Source organism: Dromiciops gliroides, chromosome 3 (genome assembly GCF_019393635.1).
Source record: "Dromiciops gliroides isolate mDroGli1 chromosome 3, mDroGli1.pri, whole genome shotgun sequence".
NCBI classification, from domain to species: domain Eukaryota; kingdom Metazoa; phylum Chordata; class Mammalia; order Microbiotheria; family Microbiotheriidae; genus Dromiciops; species Dromiciops gliroides.
The window spans coordinates 10,510,731-10,530,066 of NC_057863.1; the positions used below are offsets into that span (position 1 = coordinate 10,510,731).

General features: G+C 50.1%; 1 protein-coding gene across 1 annotated transcript; it reads right to left on the minus strand.

The window, feature by feature from the left end:
• Nucleotides 1-7,314: 7,314 nt before the first annotated feature.
• PDCD1 (programmed cell death 1) lies at nt 7,315-16,530 on the minus strand. Its single transcript, XM_043993307.1, is given in 7 exon segments — nt 7,315-7,410; nt 7,412-7,501; nt 8,944-8,978; nt 13,657-13,818; nt 14,184-14,531; nt 15,669-15,782; nt 16,518-16,530. Coding segments are annotated over 7 exon segments (858 nt in total).
• Nucleotides 16,531-19,336: the final 2,806 nt, after the last annotated feature.

Genomic DNA, 19,336 nt, shown 5'->3' on the forward strand with positions numbered 1-19,336 from the left:
TTGGGCTCCCATCAAGCCACACGATGTCCTTTGGTAGGCATGAAAGCAGGAGCCACAGTGTGCCCAATTGTGTCCTCTGATAGGGGAGAGATTATGTTCAGAGGGGGGAACAGCCAAGCACTCAGCATGGCTGAGGCTTTCTGCCCACTTGGGATGGCTCTCAGAGCAGTATTTGCGGGGCATATACAGCTAGCTCTGCTCCACTTACAGACGGCATTCTGGTCATCTTGCCGAGCCCCAAGAAGGCTCCCAGAAGGGCTCTGGGATCACCATCCACACAAGAAAGGTCAAGTGGATGAAGAATCGCTACTGGCCAGATGTCAGTCTGCATCCACTTGGTCACACTTGCTCAGTTATTTCCCCTTCTAAACTTACCTAAAGTTCTACAGATCTTGTCCAACAGAGAGACAGTCCAGATAGACAATGAACTGGGCCCAGAGTTAAGAAGGAGAAGAGTGGACTGGATTGTCTTTGGGAAATTCCCAAGCACCATCCAGGCTCACACAGCTAATAAGTGTCTGTAAACCACAAAGTTGTGCAAAGATGAGTCCTGTGATTCATAGCCTTGGGACCCTGTGGTGTGAGTGACTGGAAAGATGAGGCACATCCAAAGCCCAGCTTCCTCCACTCTCCTCCCTGCTCCCCAACAGCAGCCCTTCATGGAAACCATGGAAGCTCATGGAAACCAAATCCCCCTGGCTCCCCATCTTCCCTTCCCCAGGCTAAACAGTCCCACCTCATTCAACCTGTCCTCACGGGTCACCACACTGGTCACTCTCCAGCTGACCAACATCCTTAAGCCACGGCGCCCAGAACCAAGCACAAGGCTCCACATGAAGTCTGACAAAGACAGAGGATGGCTGGGCTATCGCCTCCCTTTTCCTGGAAGCTCTGCCTCCTCTCAGTGCTGCCCAAGATGGTATTGACCTTCTGGCTGACACATCCCACTTCTGACTTATCTTGAGGTCCACTGAGACTCCCAGATTTTTCTCAGAACTGCTTCTATATCTATCCGTGCCTCCCAATCTTTGTTTATGAAGTCAGTTATTTGTATTCATGTGCACAACTTCTCATTGAACTCCACTGAATTTCTTCTAAATAGATTCCAAGCCATCAGCCCTTTGGGTCTTGACTGCCACTCACTGTGTTAGCTATTGAATTGATGAATTGGAGAGCAATGGGAGATGAGACTGGACGGTGAAGGTTAAGTCATTAAAAACTGCCTAGCCTTGTAGCCAAGACAAGACAGACTGTCCAGCATGATTAGATGAATTAGGTGTGTGCTGGGAATCCATCCCCCCTGTCAGGGTTCATGGTTTACATATGATCACATTGCATAGTATAATGGAGCCAAAAGAGATCACTGGGTCTAGAGTCAGAAAGACGTGTGTTCAAATCCCGCTTCAGACAACAACCAGCTGTGTGATGCTGTGCAAATCCCTCTGTGCCTCAGTTTCCTCCTCTGTCACACGAGGGGCCTGCACTAGATGGCCTTTCCGGTCCCTTCTCCATGATGCTCCTTCCATGATGCCTCATGCACCCCAGCCTGCCCTGTTTGCCTCCTCTCTCTCGCCAGCCTCACACAGCCCTCCATCCCCCATCCCCTCTGGTGTCTCAGCATTTCCCTTCTGCAAGAGCATTAGCTGAGCCCTGGTGAAGTGTTGAGCCAGCAAATTAGAGCAATGCACCAGCTTAACGACAGGGCCTGCTCGGAGGGGGACCGTGACGGGGTCCCAGCGGCCTCTGCTCAGGCCCTGAGAACAGAAGCCTTTTTCCAAGCAGTTGTGAAAGGTTGCTTCTGTGTGCATGTGCACACAAACGCATGTGTCTGTGTGTCTGGCACTAGTGGAGTGTGTGTGTGAGTGTGTGTGAGTCTGGCTGTAGGGTGGGGTGGGAGGGAGAGCACAAAAGTGTACATTGTTGTAAGTAAGTCTGGGTTTAGGAGCAGAGGAGAAGAGACAGGAGCGTGTGTGGTGGGGCTTGTGGGGTGAGTGTGAGTGAGTAGAAGCCACAGGATGAGGGGAGGTGGGAAGACAAAAGTGCTTGTAGTTGTAAGTCTGGGTTTAGGAAAGGAGGGGAAGAGACAAGATAGGGATGTGCACGTGGGTGTGGGTGTGGGTGTACATGTGTGTATGTGTGTGCACGGGGGAGGAGTGTGTGTGTGCATGTGAGTCTGTTCATGTGTGCATGCCTCCCAAGCATGGGCTTTTTGTCCCTACCTGCCCATGTGTGTGAGTACATGTAAGTGTCTGCCCATGGGCCCATGCACAAAAGTGTGTGTGTCTCTGTGTGTGGCTGAGTGGGCATTCCTGGGCATGGCATTGTGTGTACATCTCTGCACATGAGCGCCCATGCTGATGCGTGTGTCTGTCTGTGACTGTGCCTATGCACGGGGGAGTGGATGTTTGAGTGTGTGGCATGTGTGAGTGCCTCGGAGCCCGCTCGCCCCTCCTCCCCTCTCCCCCGCTCACACCTTCTCCCCAACATGAATAAGATAGAGTGGAAAATGTGAGGAGGCAGGGTGGCCCAGCCTGCCCGGGCGCCCTTTGACAGGAAGCCGCCCGCGGGCTGCTGCCTCGCCCCTCCACCTCCACAGCCCTGCCTCCGGTCTCACTGGCCCGGGGAGGGGGCACCTGACAGCAGGGCTTGCCTCTCCCCCCAGTTCTGGAGCCCTGGCAGAGCAGGCTGCCGATTCCCATCTGGGCGGCCTCTTTGTCTGCCCCAGCCTCCCAAGCACTCGGGCCTCGCTTTGCTGGCCTCCAAGCTCCGGGATCCGAGTCTCCCCAGGACCCTTTCACGTCATGCTGATATGGACGGCCTTGCAGTGGGGGGGCGGGGGGGGGGGGAGACCTGCCTACCAGGCTTGTCGAGTCCTAGGAGGCACTCTTAGGACTTATCCCCATTTTAGAGATGAGGGAACTGAGGCTCAGGGAGAGCCACTTCCACACTCAGCTTTGCCATAAATAGCTGCCAAACTGTGTGTGCAGGCAGCTGGGTAGCTCAGCAGAAGACCTGAACTCAGAGCCAGCCTCAGACACTTCCTAGCTGCGTGACCCTGGCCAGTCACTGAACCTGTATGCCTCAGTTTCCTCCTCTGCAAAATGGGGGGGGGCAGGTAGGAATAGTCCCTCTCTCTCAGAGTTGTCGTGAGGATCAAATGAAATAATGATTGTAGGTGCCACAGTAGATAAAGCACCGGCCCTGGATTCAGGAGGTCCTGAGTTCAAATCCGGCCTCAGACACTTGACACTTACTAGCTGTGTGACCCTGGGCAAGTCACTTAACCCCCACTGCCCCACAAAAAAAAAAATTAGAGATAATGATTGTAAAGTGCTTGGCGCTGCACATGGTAGGTGTTTAATAAATGTTAGTGATTATTCTTCTCTTCACGGGAGCACAGAAGACGGAGTTGAAAATGACCCCAGAGGCTGATGATGAGTGAGAGCAGAACTAGAAGAACATTGTACACAGTAACATCAACATTGAGTGTTGACCTACTGTGATGGACTATATTCTTCTCACCAGTGCAATGGCACAGAAGAGTTCCAGGGAACTCGTCATGGAAGAGGATCTCCAAATCCAGGAAAAAGAAAAAGAACTGTGGAGTATAGATGCTGAATGAACCATACTATTTCTTTTGTTTTGGGTGCTGTTGTTTTTTCTATTTTGAGGTTTTCCATCATTGCTCTGATTTTTTTTCTCTTATAACATGACTAATGCAGAAATAGGATTAATGTTATTATGTGTGTGTGTGTGTATATATATATATATATATATATATATATATATATATATATATAACCTATATCAGATTACCTGCTGTCTAGGGGAGGAGGGAAGGAGGGGAGGGAGGGAGAAAAATCTGAAATTGTAAAGCTTGTATAAACAAAGGTTGAGAACTATCTTTACATGTAACGGAAAAAAATACTTTATTAATTAAAAAAATAATAAAAAATAATAAAAACATAAAAACATAATCAAACAAAAAAAAAAGAAAAAGAAAAAAAAGAAAGAAAATGACCCCAGAGTCCATGGAGTCTGACGTGGAGCTAAGCAGGAACCCCCTCTGCCCGAGCAGTGGTCCCTCAGCCTTCGAGAAGACCATGAGGGACAGGGAGCCCACCTCCTCCTGAGGTGGCCCCTTGCCTCCCCTGAGCCTGCTCTTCTCCGTCCCGCTGCCCTGGACACCCTCTTCTCTACAAAATCCGGCGGATCAGTGTCTTTGCTCATCTTTAAAATGGGCCCAGAGGGGCAGGATGAGGTTCCACACCAGTGGGCTCTCCAGCCTCAGCCTCCACACCTGTGCCAGCCCTGGGGACCAGCTGCTCCGAGACCCCTCCCTCGTCTCCATCCCTGGATTTCTCCTAGACGTCCCTGCCCAGGACCTTTGATTGGGTTCTCGAGATGCCAGGGGTGGGGCAGGCCATTCCGGGCTCCCCACCCCCACCCCTCGGCCGGCAGACCACTCTCCACCACCGTCTTCTATCCCTTAAAGGTGAGTCGACACACACTTAGTAGGCACTTTCCTGTGCCTCTTCCCTTCTGGCTCCTCCTCTCTCCCTGGGCAACCTCATCAGCTTTCCGCTGTATCTCCTCCTTGCAGGGGGCTCCCATATCCATGCCCTTGATCCCAGTCTCCCCCCTGAGCCCCATTCCCAAATCACCAACTGCCTTGAATTGGACATCCTTCCAACTATGCTGCCCGGCAATTTCCGCCCCATGCCGCCTGCCTCAGGGGCTGGGCCTGCTCTTCCTCCTCTCTCCCCCCCTGCTCTTGGCGATCGAGCACATCAGATGCTGTGGGGTCAGTGCCCATCTCTACAGAGATACCCCCGGATAAGCGGCCCTCATCTCTCCCTTGGGCTCCGCTTCTCTTTCACCAATGGTCAATGGGAAATCCTGGCCAGATGTGGCACAGGCTTCTCAAACCCAGGACACAAAGGGGAGCTCGTTATCCTCACCACTGGCCCCCCAAATCCACTCCTCTTCTGAGTGAGGCACCTCCACCTTTCCAGTCACTGGGTTTGCAATCTCAGACTCCTTGACTCTTCACTCACCCTCGCCCCAGACCCAATCGCCCATCTCTCCCACTGGGCCCCAGGTATCTGGCCCCCACCCCAGGCCAGGCCCTATCTCCTTGACTCGTTCCACTGCCCCCCCTGGCTCCGTGTTCCAGCCAAACTGGCCTGTCCCCCAGGCCTGCAACCATCTCCCTCCTCTTCCTCCCTGCCTCCTAGCCCCCCTCACTCCCTTAGAGACTCAGCTTAAGGACTGATGCCGTCCCCAAGCCCCGGTTGTCAGGTTGTCAGTGCTTCCCCTGCCCTGAAGTGACGGTGCAGCTTCCTGCGCTTTCCCCACCCCCGAAGAAGGTATGCTCTGCTCCGTGAGGGCAGGGCTCTCTTTACACTCCCCGGAGCGAGCCCAGGGCCTGGCACAGAGGGGGGACTTAATGCTCACTGAATCGAACTCCATCCTGCAGCGTGTCTGGTCTGTTGTGTGTTGTTCACCCCCGGCCGTCTGCTCTCCAGGATCCCCCCCGCTCAGTAAATGGCAGCTTCCCGAGGGGAGGGGTTGTTCAGCCTTTGTCTTTGCACCCCCAGTGCCTGCCCAGACACAGGGAAGGTGCTCGATAAATGAAGGCAACAGCATTGTTTAGCCACCATTCATGCACCTGGCCTCTGCCCTCCACGTTTAGACTTCTCGGGGTCAGAGCCTTGTGTGTCTCTGGTCTCCCTACCCTCCACACTCCCCCACACCATGTAGATCACAAAAGCTAGTTGATGGACAGCCACTGGGATGGGGCCCTGGAGGTCCAAGAGTGGGGGATGCTGTCTGTTCAAGCTTATTGGGCAGAACCCAGACATTGATCTATGTCCCTCATGAGCTACGTCCCCTCTCTCCCCCCTCCACTCTCCTCACCTAGTCCTCTCCTTCTCCCACCAAAAACAAGACCACATTCACAAACAGCTTTCAGGGACAGTTTCTTTTTAAATTTACAATATAAAACAAACTCACAGAAATGAGGCACCAAAACCCATATGGGCCTAAAAAATTAGGCGACAGCAACACATAGCACGCTTTCTGTTCTCCATCCAGTTCTCCCTGTTGCCATCCCAAAAGTCCACAGGAAGCAGCTCAAGGCTAGATTCATCTCAGCCACTCCCCATAGTCTTCACTGGCCAAGATCAAGTGCAAATATGCAAAATGACTAAAGAATTACAGTTCATCCATGGCAGACCATCTTAAATACAAGAGTCATAAATGCCAACAGACTGTCCCTGGGCAGCACCATCAAAGATATGGTGGCCCCAGTAAGAGCCCCGAGATGCAGGGCTCACCCATACCTCTTGTTAAAATAAATATTAATAATAATGATAATAATAATAACATTAAGAAGACAGATCAAAGTACACAGAGATTCAAGAAGAAATGGCTCCCAGATATGGGATGTTCATGCTGATTGAAAAGATGAAGAGTCCTCTCTAAAGGAAAAGGGTAGAGCAGCCTCAGTTCTATTGCTGTTAACAAGGCTGAGAGCCCTCCCAGGGATTGGTGTGCAGGGGCAACAGGGTCCTCCAAGACCCCTCCCCTTTGTGGGCTTTGAGGACACACTGGTGGGGCTCCAGGCTGGTGTCCTGGGAGCAGGTTACTGTGCGGGGTTGGGGAAAATGCCAATGTGCAGGGCCAAGCCAGTGGGGTGCCTTGGCGAAGAGGTCAGGGCTGGGGTGAGGAGGAGGCTCCATTCCCCCTTCCAGCTCCCCTCGGTTCCCCTGCTCTCTAGCTGCAGGCCAGAGGATGAGAGCAAGGCTCTGCTCAGGCCCTGCCTCCTCTCCCCTTTCAGCCCCACTAAGGTTTTCACTTTCACAGTCTGCACCCACAGAGTTTGCATTAACTCTTGTAAAATGCCCACATTCGGCCCGTTTGGGGAGAAGGGCATCTGGCTTGCCAGCACCTCCTTGCCTCTGTAGTGCGGAATGGACCTGGTGCCTGTTCCCTCCCTCTCTCCCAGGAGCTGTTCTGTCACCTTCCCCAGCTCCGAGGATCCCATTTAGCCCCATTCAGCTCCCTTCCTCCTAAATGAGCCTTCCCTTCCAAGCCCAAGAGAAGAATCCCAGATGAGGCCTGGGTTCAAGTGCCGCCTCTGAAGCCCACTGAGTGTGGAGCAGCAAGTAGAGAGGAGGAAAGAACTTGATTCCTGCTCCTCAGGGGCAGCCCACCGGCCAGCGCTCAGAGGGCAGTGGCCCAAGAGTCCAAGAGACGTCCCACGCAGGGGACTCTGAAAGTCTGCCAGTGTCCTCTGGAGACTGCAGCATCTTACTTCCTATGAGGAGAGCTGCTGTAGGAGGCAGGCTTCTCTGTGGAGAAGACGATCGTGGCATATTCCGTCTGTTCACACGAGCCGGCCCCCCCCTTGTTTGGGGACCTCAGTCCTCTGGAAATCCAACTGGCCGTAGACCACAGTGGACACCGACGTCACGGAGGGCTCGGCCTTCTTCAGGGACTAAAAAGAGAAAATGCGGAAGAGTCTCTGAGCATTATTACTTCCAAAGTCTTTCGTTGTTATTCAGCATTAGCCACTTCTGGAATCGAGAGGGCCCAGATGACATCACTATCTAAGGTGCGGGGTCCAGGGAACCAGAGACGCCTTGTTCTCAGGCCAGCTCTGCCCCGACCAGATGTGCAAGTGAGAGGAAGGTGTCGCCCCAACATCACTGGAGCTCGTCTTCATCGAGGACTCTCCCACCCTCCTTCTGACCTCCCTGGAGAGGCAGCTATGGACTTGGAGTCAGGAAGACCCAAGTTCAAATGGGCTTCAGATACTAAATGGCTGTGTGACCCTAGGCAAGTCCCCTAACTCATGTCTGCCTCAGTTTCCTCACCTGTAAAATGAAGACCATAGTAGCTTATATGTCACAGGGTCAGTGTGATGACCAAATGAGATAATATAGGTTTGTAAACTTTAATGTGCTACTGTTGATTATTATTATTAATTGTTATTATTAATATTATTCTCCCAATACCAGGGAGTGGCAAAAGATCATAGCCACTGACAGGTTATGATCTTGGATGAATCATTTAGCTTCCCTTCTCCTCTTTCTCCATCTATAAAATAGGAAACATCACATCTGCTCTGAATGATAATATAAGGTCAAAATGTCACTGATTTCAAGTCAGAGTTAACCCTAACCCCACAGATCATAGATCAAAGATGAGAAGGAACCTCAAGGGATACTTAGTCTAATTCTGAGAGCTAAAGCTGAAGTTGGGAAGACCTGAGTTCAAATCTCACCTTAGACACTGACTAGTTGTGTGACCCTGGGCAAATCACTTCACTTCTGTCAGCCTCAGTTTCTTCATCTATAAAATTGGAATAATAATAGCAACTATTTTCCAAGGATCAAATGAGATCATATTTGTAAATTCCTTGCACAGTGCCTGGCACATAGTAAGTATTAATAAATACTTCCTTCCTTTTTAGAGGTAACTAGTGACACAGCAAATAGAGCCCTGGGTCTGGGGTCAGGAAGGCCTGAATTCAACTGCAGCCTCCAGCTTAGCACAGGGCCTGGCACATAGAGGCTGCTTAATAATTGGGTTTTTTTCTTCCTTTTACAAAGGAGGAAACTAAGACCCAGGAAAGGTCAGGACTCCAGAGAAGGAAGGAAGGAGAGAAGGAAGGAAGGAAGGAAATGTTAAAAGAATTGTAGGGCTGAAGTGTACTATTTGTTATTTTGCTACACACGAGACAGAAGTCAGTAAAGCAATTTGGTCAGACGTGTCTGTGGTGATTCCAAGTTTACCCAGCTTGTCCGTGCTAGAATTTGAACCCAGGCCCTCAGGATTCCCCGCAGGGAGACATGCAGGCCAGTCTGCCCCCCAACCATGGACAGCAGCACAATTCTGGCCAAAAGAAAGAGGAGGGGAATCCCTGAAGAAACTCACCAGAGAATCCTTGTCACTTTCAGCTTTACCAGCCCCTGCAAAGAAGACATTTAATGGTTTAAACTGGGAGACTCAGAGCTGAGGTTTTGCAGGGGTCACCTCCCAGCCACCACCTGGGATTTGGGGGTGGGGGCAGGGGTGGGGTGTTAATGTGTGGTTTCTGGTCAGCCCAGGGACGGCCTCCTTGCCTCTGCCTTTCCTTCCCTCGTACCCCACTGTTTTTCTTCTTTTTAAACTGACTCATTCCCCAGCCCCCAGAGACTTCAAGGGAGGAGGAAAGCTCTGGTCCTGAAAGGTGAGAAATCTGAAACCAAATCCCCAAGGGGAAATCGGGACCAGAGCAGAGCTTTGTGGAGAAGCCCAGGGAGGCCCCAAGGAGCTCCCCAGGAGAGCCAGGTTGCATAAGGCAGCATCATTGCACGAAGGTTTCGTCATGGAGAGCTGAGGGTGCCTTCTCCACCACCCCATCCAAGGCCACCTTTCCCCCATCTCCCCCTCTGTCCCTCACCAATAACAGCCCAAGGACTAGGGTGGCTGTTCCTGTCCCACCAACAGGAAACGAAACAAACACATAGAAACTACTAGCCTTGCTGCACAGTCACACCTCATGGAGAGTCAGAGCAGAAGGAAGGGAGAGAGAGGCAGCTAGGTGGCACAGTGGATAAAGCACCAGACCTGGATTCAGGAGGACCTGAGTTCAAATCCAGCCTCAGACACTTGACACTTACTAGCTGTGTGACCCTGGGCAAGTCACTTAAACCTCATTGCCCCACCAAAAAAAAAGTAATATACCAGTTTAGAAAATAAATTCAATAAACTCTAAATCTTATGAAAATGAATGTTGAAAAGTACCCTTAGGGGCAGCTAGGTGGCGCAGTGGATAGAGCACCAGCCCTGGATCCAGGAGGACCTGAGTTCAAATCCAGTTTCAGACACTTAACACTTACTAGCTGTGTGACCCTGGGCAAGTCACTTAACCCCAATTGCCTCACTAAAAAAAAAAAAAAAAAGTACCCTTACATGTAACTGGAAAATAAAATAAATAAAAATGAAGTAGTAAAAGTAAAAAAAAAAAAAAAAAGGAAGGGAGAAGGGGGGGGAAAGAGGTCAGGGAATCAGGCCAGGGCCACCTGCAGCTCCCTGTCCCAACTGTTTGCAAACAGGGAAGAAAGGAGGCCGTGAGAAATCACCACTTCTCCCACTCTGAGCTGGACTGGAGAAGATGCAGTGAGTGAGTAAGTGTGCTGGAACTTGGAGAAATGGAAAGCCGGCCTTGATCCAAGTCCTCAGATGTTTCTGCCTGCTCAGGAGGAAGCGCCGGAGGTAGAGGGCTGCACTTGGAGCCACGAAAACGTCCACATCCCGCCTCTGACCAGGACCAGGACCCAAGACAATTCCAAAGGAGCCCTGACCAAAATGCACTCCACCTCCACAGAGAACTAGCGATCCCAGGGTGCAAAGGGGAGCAGCCTTTTTAAACTTGCTTTATTTTTCTTGGAGGTTTTTGTCTGTTTTCTTTTGCAGCAAGGCTAGTATGGAAATGTCTTGCATGACTTCACATGCATAATGGATATCATATTGCTTGCTTTCTCAATGGGTGGGGGAGGGTGGGAAGAAGGGAGAGAATTTGGAACTCAAAAAAATTTTAAATGTATGTTCAAAATTTCAAAATTTCAAAAAAAGCAAGAAAAATATATTAGGCATTTCTAGACAAGGCTTAACCTCTCTAAACTTCAATTTCTTGTCCTATTAAAATAGTTATAATAGTATTTCAAGTCCTCACTTCATAGGGCTATTGTAAAGTTCAAATGAGATGATACGTGCAATGTGTTTTCCAAATCTCAAAGCAATATTGAAATGTATGTAGGAGGAGGAGGAGGAGGAGGAGGTAGTAAGTAGTAGTTAGCAGTAGTAAGTGGTAATAATAATAAGTAGTAAGTAGTAGTAGTAATTATCATCATTATTATACTTTTAAAGCAATGTCATATGGATCAGATAATTTGGAACTGGAAGATACCTTAGAAAGGCTCTAACGGTTTAAGAAAAATAGTTGATTTCTCCAAGCCACTGGGCCCTAGAGACAACTCTAGCTTTCTTTGCCAGAGAGGGAAAGTCACCTGCTCTAGGTCACACAGCAATTTGAGATGAAAGCCAGAGTCTTCCCCATGAGCACTGCACAGCTCTCTCTCTCTGGATCCTACAACTGGCCGGTCACTGGCACCTCCGCCCCTGGCCCTCTGTCCCAGTTTCTCACAACACAAGCATTGGTGTTTGAAAGCAAAGAATCTGAGTTATGGAGGACAGGAGGAGGAGGTTGGGGTATACTGAGCTCCTCTTGCTTGTGTCCTGGCTCAGGGGCCAAGGTCCTCCACTGACCCAGGATCATATCAACAAAGCCCAAAATCAAGTTTGTGCCTTCAACAGCTCTAGAAGTGTCCCTCTCAGCTAGCTCTCCTTCCACAGACCTCAGGACCAGGTCTGAGCATACCTCAGGTAGGTTTCTCACCTCTGTGTCTAGAAACCAGCTTTGGAGCTACTAGAGAGAGCCAGCCTGGTGCGATGGACCATGTGCTAGAAGCTAGGAGTGAAGGCGTGCACCTGCAGTGCCAACGATCATGGAAGCTGAGGCTGGCAGATCTCCAGAGGACTAAGGAATGCTGCCATGGGCTGTGCCAATAGGGTGTCCACACCAAAACTGGTGAGCTCCCAAGGCCTAGCACACAGGAAACACTTAATAAACTTAATGGTGGCTGGATGGTGCATTGGGTAAAGTGCCTGGAGTCAGGAAGAGATGAGTTCAAATCAAGTCTCAAATACTTACTAGTTGTATGACCCTGGGCAAGTCACATAATGATTGTCTGCCTCAGTTTCTACATCTGTAAAATGGGGCTCCTTATACCACCTACCTCCAGGGTTCTTTCAAGGATCAAATGAAAGATCATTGTAAAGCGTTCAGCACAGTGCCAGCTATGTGAATAAGCTTTATGTAGTATATTATTATAATCATTATTCATTCTTATTATTATATGTTTGTAGCTGAAAAAAGCTAACATAGAGCTTGCATGCCCTTTGGGTCTGGGTCTTTGAGAGTCCAGAGGATTATAGGTCTAGAAGTAGGACTGTCTAGTGCAATGTCCTTTTACAGATGAGAAAACAGAGGTCCAGAGATTGATCCAAGGTCACTCAGGTCATGTGTAGGAGGTAGGATTTGAACCCAGGTCTTCTGAGGACAGACTTGATACCCTTTCTATTGTGGAGCCCCTCCATACTTAGATGGCCAATACCTAGTCCATAATAGGGCCCATCTTGGAAGGAGGCCTGGTGTAGCCTTCAAGACCGCAGCTCATGGCCCTGTGAGGCGAGTGCCAGTGGAGGAATGGGAAAGTGTGGGACCCCAAAGCTATGAGGAACCAAGATGGCACCAAGTGCCTGAGACACTAAGTCGTATACTACTATATACTATGGTGACAAGCAGTCCTCTACAAATATCCATTAATAATAATAATGATATTATTCAATATTGTTATTACAACTCCCATTTCTAGAGTTGTAAGGTTTGTAAAGTCTTGTGTTGTCTTGACAATACTGTATGAAGAAGAGTGGACGGATGGATGGATGGATGGAAAGCTCTTAAGCACTGACTATGTGCCAAGCACTGTGCTACATGCCAGGGACATAGATACAAAAGCAAGACAAATCCCTGTCCTCAAAGATCTGACATTCTAACATGGAGAGACAACAACTAAAAGGGAGTAGTGGCCAGCAAAGGTGGGGTCTGGAAAGTCAAAAGATGGTGAGAGGAACAACAGAGCAGTGTGCTTATGCACCCTTTCCTGAGGTCATGGACATTGCAAGTAGTACTATGACCCCCATTGTGAAGATGAGAAAAATGGGGTGTTGAGAGTTAAGCAACTGGTTGTGTTAACCCTGGAAGGATTTAAACCCAAGCCTCCTGACTCCAAGACCAGTGATCTATTCACTACTTCACTGACGATGAGGATGCAGAAGAAGAGGAGGATGAGAGGGAGGAGAGGGAGGAAGAGGAGGAGGAGAAGAAGGGGGAGAAGGAGGAGGAGGAGGAGAAGGAGGAGGAGGAGAAGGAGGAGGAGGAGGAGAAGGAGGAGGAGGAGAAGAAGAAGAAGAAGAAGAAGAAGAAGAAGAAGAAGGAGAAGGAGAAGGAGAAGGAGAAGGAGAAGGAGAAGGAGAAGGAGAAGGAGAAGGAGAAGGAGAAGGAGAAGGAGAAGGAGAAGAAGAAGAAGAAGAAGAAGAAGAAGAAGAAGAAGAAGAAGAAGAAGAAGAAGAAGAAGAAGAAGAAGAAGAAGAAGAAGGAGAAGGAGAAGGAGAAGGAGAAGGAGAAGGAGAAGGAGAAGGAGAAGGAGAAGAAGAAGAAGAAAAAAAGAAAGTGGCAATGGTGAGGGCACCAAAGTCCATCTTGAGCTCCTCTGAGCATGGAAAGGGCAATCAAACAAACATCTCATAATCATTTATTAATCATTTACTATGGGCCAGTCATTGTCCCAAGCCTAGGGGTCCAAAAAAGAAAGCAAAACCAGTCCCTGCCCTCAAGGAGCTTATGTTCCAATAAGGGAGACAACAGGTCCGTCAATAGGTACATACCGAGAAGATGGAAGGTATCCTTATCAGGGAAGGCACAAGCAGCTGGGGAGGGACGGGGTGGGGGGCCTGGGGAGGGATGCCAAGGAGAGCTGTTACCTCCTTGGCCTCGGGATCCCACCACAAGCAGAACACAACAGAGCAGCAGCAGCAGCAGCACAGCACCCACAGCAGCAGGGACCACCACGACAATCCATGGTAATTTTTCTGGAGGTGCTGAGGGGGTGATGGGACGAACCGTTGTTGAGACCACAATTCTTTCTAGAGGTTGGAGAAGAAGGCAGGAGATGTCTCAAGCCACTCATTAAGACACACAGGGGCGGGGGATGAATGCTCATGTGCTTTCCTCAAAGAGTCAGCTAGGGCTCTCTGGAGCTGAGCCTATGGGAAGTCAAGGGGCCATGATCTCAGTGGCGGGGCTGGTGGGGCTGGGGCTGGGGCTGGGCAGGGTAAGAAAGAGCTGGAGGAGCAGCTGGTTCCCCCAGCAGGGCCACATGAGCCAGGCTGGAATTTCCCTGGACCCCAGACGATTCTATCGGGGTCCGCTAGACCCAGCCTCAGAGCAGGGGCCCATCCCAGTCTCTGGTACACCATTCAATGTTCTGTTCTCCACAGGACTCACCCACCTGTCACACTGAGCTCTGCCCGATCACTTTCTTCCACTGGTGGCATTTCGAAATTGATAGTTCCACAGAAATATCTCCCACTGTCATTCAGCCGGAGTCCCACAATCGTCATCTCGTAGGTCTGGTTATCGCGCCGTATGGCTATGTGATACCTGTCTTGCAGGTGAGAGCTGAGTGTGTCTTTTGGGTAGGCAGCTAACTTCTCAGGCTGGCTGCCATTCTTTTCTCTGTACCAGTTCAAGATGGGAGTTGTTAATTTCTTGGAGACATTGCAGACAAAAGTGGCATTTTCTCCTTCTGCCTTCGAGAGCTGGAGTGGCTGAAAGTCTAGGCTATATTCGGTTTTCACTGGAAAAAATAAATCCTGTGTGAGTGTTCGTTGTTTACCCTGTGTGAAGACCTCCATGACACCTCTGGCTTCCTATCCCCTATCATTCCTTCTGCCACACCACATTGCCCTCCCCTGTTCCCAGCCTTGTTGAGGTAAGCGTTGGGCTAGACAGTCACCTTTCCAACCCTGAGATTCTGGAACTGAAGAGTTATCACAGACGTAGGGGGCTACCAGATAAGACAAGTAGTAAGCACCAGAAGTGGGTTTATCCCAGGGGCTTTGACTCTGGAGCTAGTGTGTTTTCCACTGTAGCAAGATTTTCTGAAGAAACTCTAATAATCACCCAATATTCCCATGATGGTGAAAGGAATAAAAACCAGGCCATATGAGCATCAGTCAAAAGAATTTCTGGGAGAAAAAGATGAAGTATCCCATGCTATATTTATGGAAAAGAGGGGAAATGTGAGTTAATTCTGGACTGGTTGAATGACTGGGTCTAATCCTTCAGTATCAACTTGGAAGAAGAACACCAGGTAACTTCCCAAGGGGTCCCAGCAATTGAACTCTTGTTAATGACTTGGACAAAGGCATGGGTGACACGCTCATCGAATGTGCTGAGGGGGGCCAATTAACACACTGGAGGAGGAAGAGCTCACCAGCCTTGGGCTGGATGGGATACTGTGAAAATGAAGAGGGAGACGCGCAAAATCCTACATGTAGGTTACAAAAAGTCCATTTTTCCAATACAAGGTAGGGAAGGGAGGGTTAGCCAGCCATTCCTCTTTAAAAATGGAGAGCCCTTAGTAAATCATAAGTGCATTTTGAATTGCCAGCGTGGCATGACTGTTCAAGAAACAAATGCCACCTTGGTCTGCCTTATCGAAGGTAGAATGTCTAGGACCAGAGAGAGACAGAGACAGAGACAGAGAGACAGAGACAGACAGAGACAGAGAAAGAGACAGAGAGACAGACAGAGACAGAGAAAGAGACAGAGACAGAGAGACAGAGACAGAGAGAGAGGACCCTCTGTCCTCTGCCCTGGTCAGATCACATCTAGAGAACCATGTTATTTCTAGGAACCACACATCATCTGAAAGAGAAATCTCAGTGGAGAGGGAACCCCCCCTCCATGCCACCCTCCATGCCACCCACACCAGCTGCCAGCTGACTTTTGTGGCAGACAGGACAGCCCAGGAGCCACAGGAGCAGCAGCACCGCCTGCCCCTGAAGCCATTGTCCATGCAAAAACTCTTTGGGGAGACATGGTCCTGCAGGAGCCACAGCCATGAGAGACATGGAAAAGGAAGTTGCTGTCTGCTAAGTCCTTGGCACCTTCAGATGGTTCTGCATTGGAAACAGATCGGATTTTGTCAGTGGGAAGGACGCTAAAGAAGAGGTGTGACCATCTGAACCTTCTGTGCCAGTTCCCCTTAGGTCCAGGGGCCCTCCACCTGTCCTGCAGGTGGCCCTTCCCATATGTGTCATTTCCCCCTAAGAAAGGTTCCATCAGAGCAGGGGCTGTCTTTTCTATTTGTATCAACAGTAGTACTCAGTTCATAATAAGATCTTTTTAAGTGACTTGCCCAGGGTCTCACAGCTAATAAGTGTCAAGTGTCTGAGGTCAGATTTGAACTCAGGTCCTCCTGAATCCAGGGCTGGTGCTCTATCCACTGCGCCACCTAGCTGCCCCTCATAGTTAGATCTTAATAAATGCTTTTCTGTTCATTCATTCATTTACATATCAGGGAAGGTATTAACAAGTTCTTGAGCATTCAGAAGAGGGTAGTGAATGAAGGCTGCTAGACAGTGCCCTGTGAGCATTGAACAACCCATAAGTATCTTGGAGAAGAGAAAGCAAAGAGAGAATAGGAGAGTCATGTTGAAGTGTTTGATGGCCCCCAAGTAGGAGGAGAGTCAGGCATTGTCTGTGAGGCTGGTGTCAGCAATCCTCCCTGTCGGCCACCAGCAAGAACCCTCTCCCCCAAATGAATGGGAAGACTGACCACTTCCTTCCATGGGGCGTGAATTAAAAATAAAGCCTGGGGGGCAGCTAGGTGGTGCAGTGGATAGAGCACTGGCCCTGGATTCAGGAGGACCTGAGTTCAAATCCAGCCTCAGACACTTGACACTTACTAGCTGCGTGACCCTGGGCAAGTCACTTAACCCCAATTGCCTTACTAAAAATAAAATTTTTTTTAAAAGCCTAGCTTTCATTCTCATCAGCCAGATACAGAAGAGGGAGCCATGCTATTTTAAACTGTCCAGATGACTCTGTCTTGCCCAGGGCCAGCAGACCTCAGCAGGTCCTGAAAACCATATCCAGAGGGCATGGCCTCCCCATCCTGTCACACAACTCCAGGCCCCCCATCCTGCATTTGACAAACTGCCCCTCACACAGGTCAGACCCTGGCAGGGGGCGGGGGGCAGTGGGGATGAGTGTTGCTGAGACAAGTGCAGAATGCCAGCATCACCAGGCTGACCAGAGCTGGTTTATAAGGGAATTAAGTTCTCAACACCAAGAAAGGGTTGCCCACACCCCCGGTAAATGTGCCTATCACCTACAGCTTGTGTTTGGGAACTTGCTGGTCCTGCTTCAACTGTCTCCTCGACTTCATCCAGTCCTTTTCATGCTTAGAACCTCTAGGCTGTGCCACCCTGGGTAAGGCCCTTCCCCTCTCTGGGCTTGAGTCCCCCCATCTGAAAAGTGAGGACACTGGATGAGTGGCCCTCGGTAACCTTCCACCTCCCAGTCTCTGATCCTATGAATATAACATAAGGCAGGGTGTGGTGATGAGAAGGCAGAGATTCACAGAAACTGAAGAGAAAGAAAAGTCAAGCACTTACTAAGTGCTGGTCACTGGGGGGTGGGGGGTCAGGTACACAGATGAGTTAGATACAAAGTAGACTCAGGGATGGAGTGCAGTGATGAAGGGGAGACCAGGGGGGACCTCTTGTCAGAGGTGGCCCTCAGGCTGAGCCTTCCAAAGGAGTGCTGTTCCGAGAGGTAGGTGAGGAAGGACTGGCTTCCAGGCAGGGTAGACAGCCTAAGCAAAGCCACGAGATGGGCCAACAAAAGAACCAGGGAGGACAACCTGGAAGAAGTGGTCCCTGAGCTAAGCTTTGAGGGCAGGTCACTGAACAAGGGGATGTGGGTGGCCTTCCTGCTGAGGCCCGGGTCAGACCCACCGGCCCCAGAGCTCGAACCCTCTCCCTTCTCATAGACCCAGGATCTGGGTTTGTGATTAGAACCCCAGACTTATGTCTGTGCTGAGGCAGGGCCATTGACTGTTTCTGCCTTCCCAGTCAATGTGTCCTTCTCAGGCAGGGGGCACTGTGGGGGTGGGTGTTCTGGAACCAACTGCCTTTGGCATCAGCCCCCCCTTTCCTGGGATTCAAGGAAAATAGCCTCCCTGAATGGAGCAAGAGCAGAGAGAACTGGGACAGGTGGCATCCACCTGTGCTGGGGATGAGAGCAGCTGGCAACGGAGGGCTCAGGCTTCTGTGAGCTGGGACGCCTTCCCCTCCAGGGCAGGGCAGAACAGCAAAAGGGTTTTGGGGTTGGGGTTTTTTAAAGAAACAATAAAAACCCAGGCAATTACTTCAAGACCTGAGAAATACCTAAAATAAACTTAGGTGATGTCACCACTGATAGACCAAAGGCGGCATCTGGGCTGTGAGCTCCAGAGGAGGCAGGTGGGGAGATGAACCAGCCACACTCAATCACAGACTGAAGGTTAAAAGGGACCCTGAAGGTCTAGGCCGACCAATTTTCTCCCATTTCACAAAGGGAGAAGCCGAGGCTCATCTTCCGTTCTCATGGCTGGTTGTAATTATACTGGATTCCCACCAGGTGGGCTCAACAAGCAGTAATTATGCATCTACTATGTGCCAGACGTGGGAAAGACAGGCAAAAGCCATCGAGAAGCCTGCATTTCTGTCGGGGGCGGGGAGGGGGGGGAAGATAACTACAGATCCTAAGGAAGGTGAAGAGAGAATGCATACGGACCCACCTGTGCAAAGACGTGGTGATGGGAAATGAAATATTGTTAGACACACCTAGAAAGCTTTAGTTCAATTCGCTTTTTACACAGTATTGACAATTTATTCCAAATCAGCACTAAGTGAACAACTGAATGTTCTGTGCCCCAGCCTAAAAGTAACTGCAAATAACACACATGGAAGAGAAATCCCATGGGGGATTTGACTGCTTGGAATCAGGGACAAGCAGTATTAACCTGTGCCAACAGAGAGGAGCCCATTCCCCACAGGCCTGTGAGACAAGCAGCAAGGAGAGCACTGGACTTAGAGGCAAGAGTCCTGAGATAAGCAGTGTGGTATAGGGGAGTCACTGGACTTGGGTTCAAATCCTGCCTCTGAAACTTGTTATTTTGTGACCTGAGGCAAGGTTGCTACCCTTGGGGAGTCCAACTTAAGGGAAATGATTTGGAATGACCCCCACTCCTCCCGAGCTGCGGCTTCCCTCTCCAATGGCCACCTGTCTGCGCTGCATTCATCTTGTATGTACTGATTTGGGGTTGTCTCCATTAGAATGTAAGCCCCTTGACGGCTGGCGAGGGTTGCTTTAGCTTTTCCTTTGTGACCCTAGCTAGCACAGTCCAGAGGCTGGCCCAGAGTTAGAGCTTGTTGGCTGTTGGCTGGTGGAATATGGGAAAATATGTACATGGAACAAAAGAACAGAGTTCCCCAGGATGACTCCTCCCCAAGGAGGGGTCTGAGGGCTGATGCCTGGAGGGAGAATTGTGAGGGAGTGACCAGGCAGGAGGAGAAGTGGAACCCTTGTGGAAGTCGCATCAGGGAACTA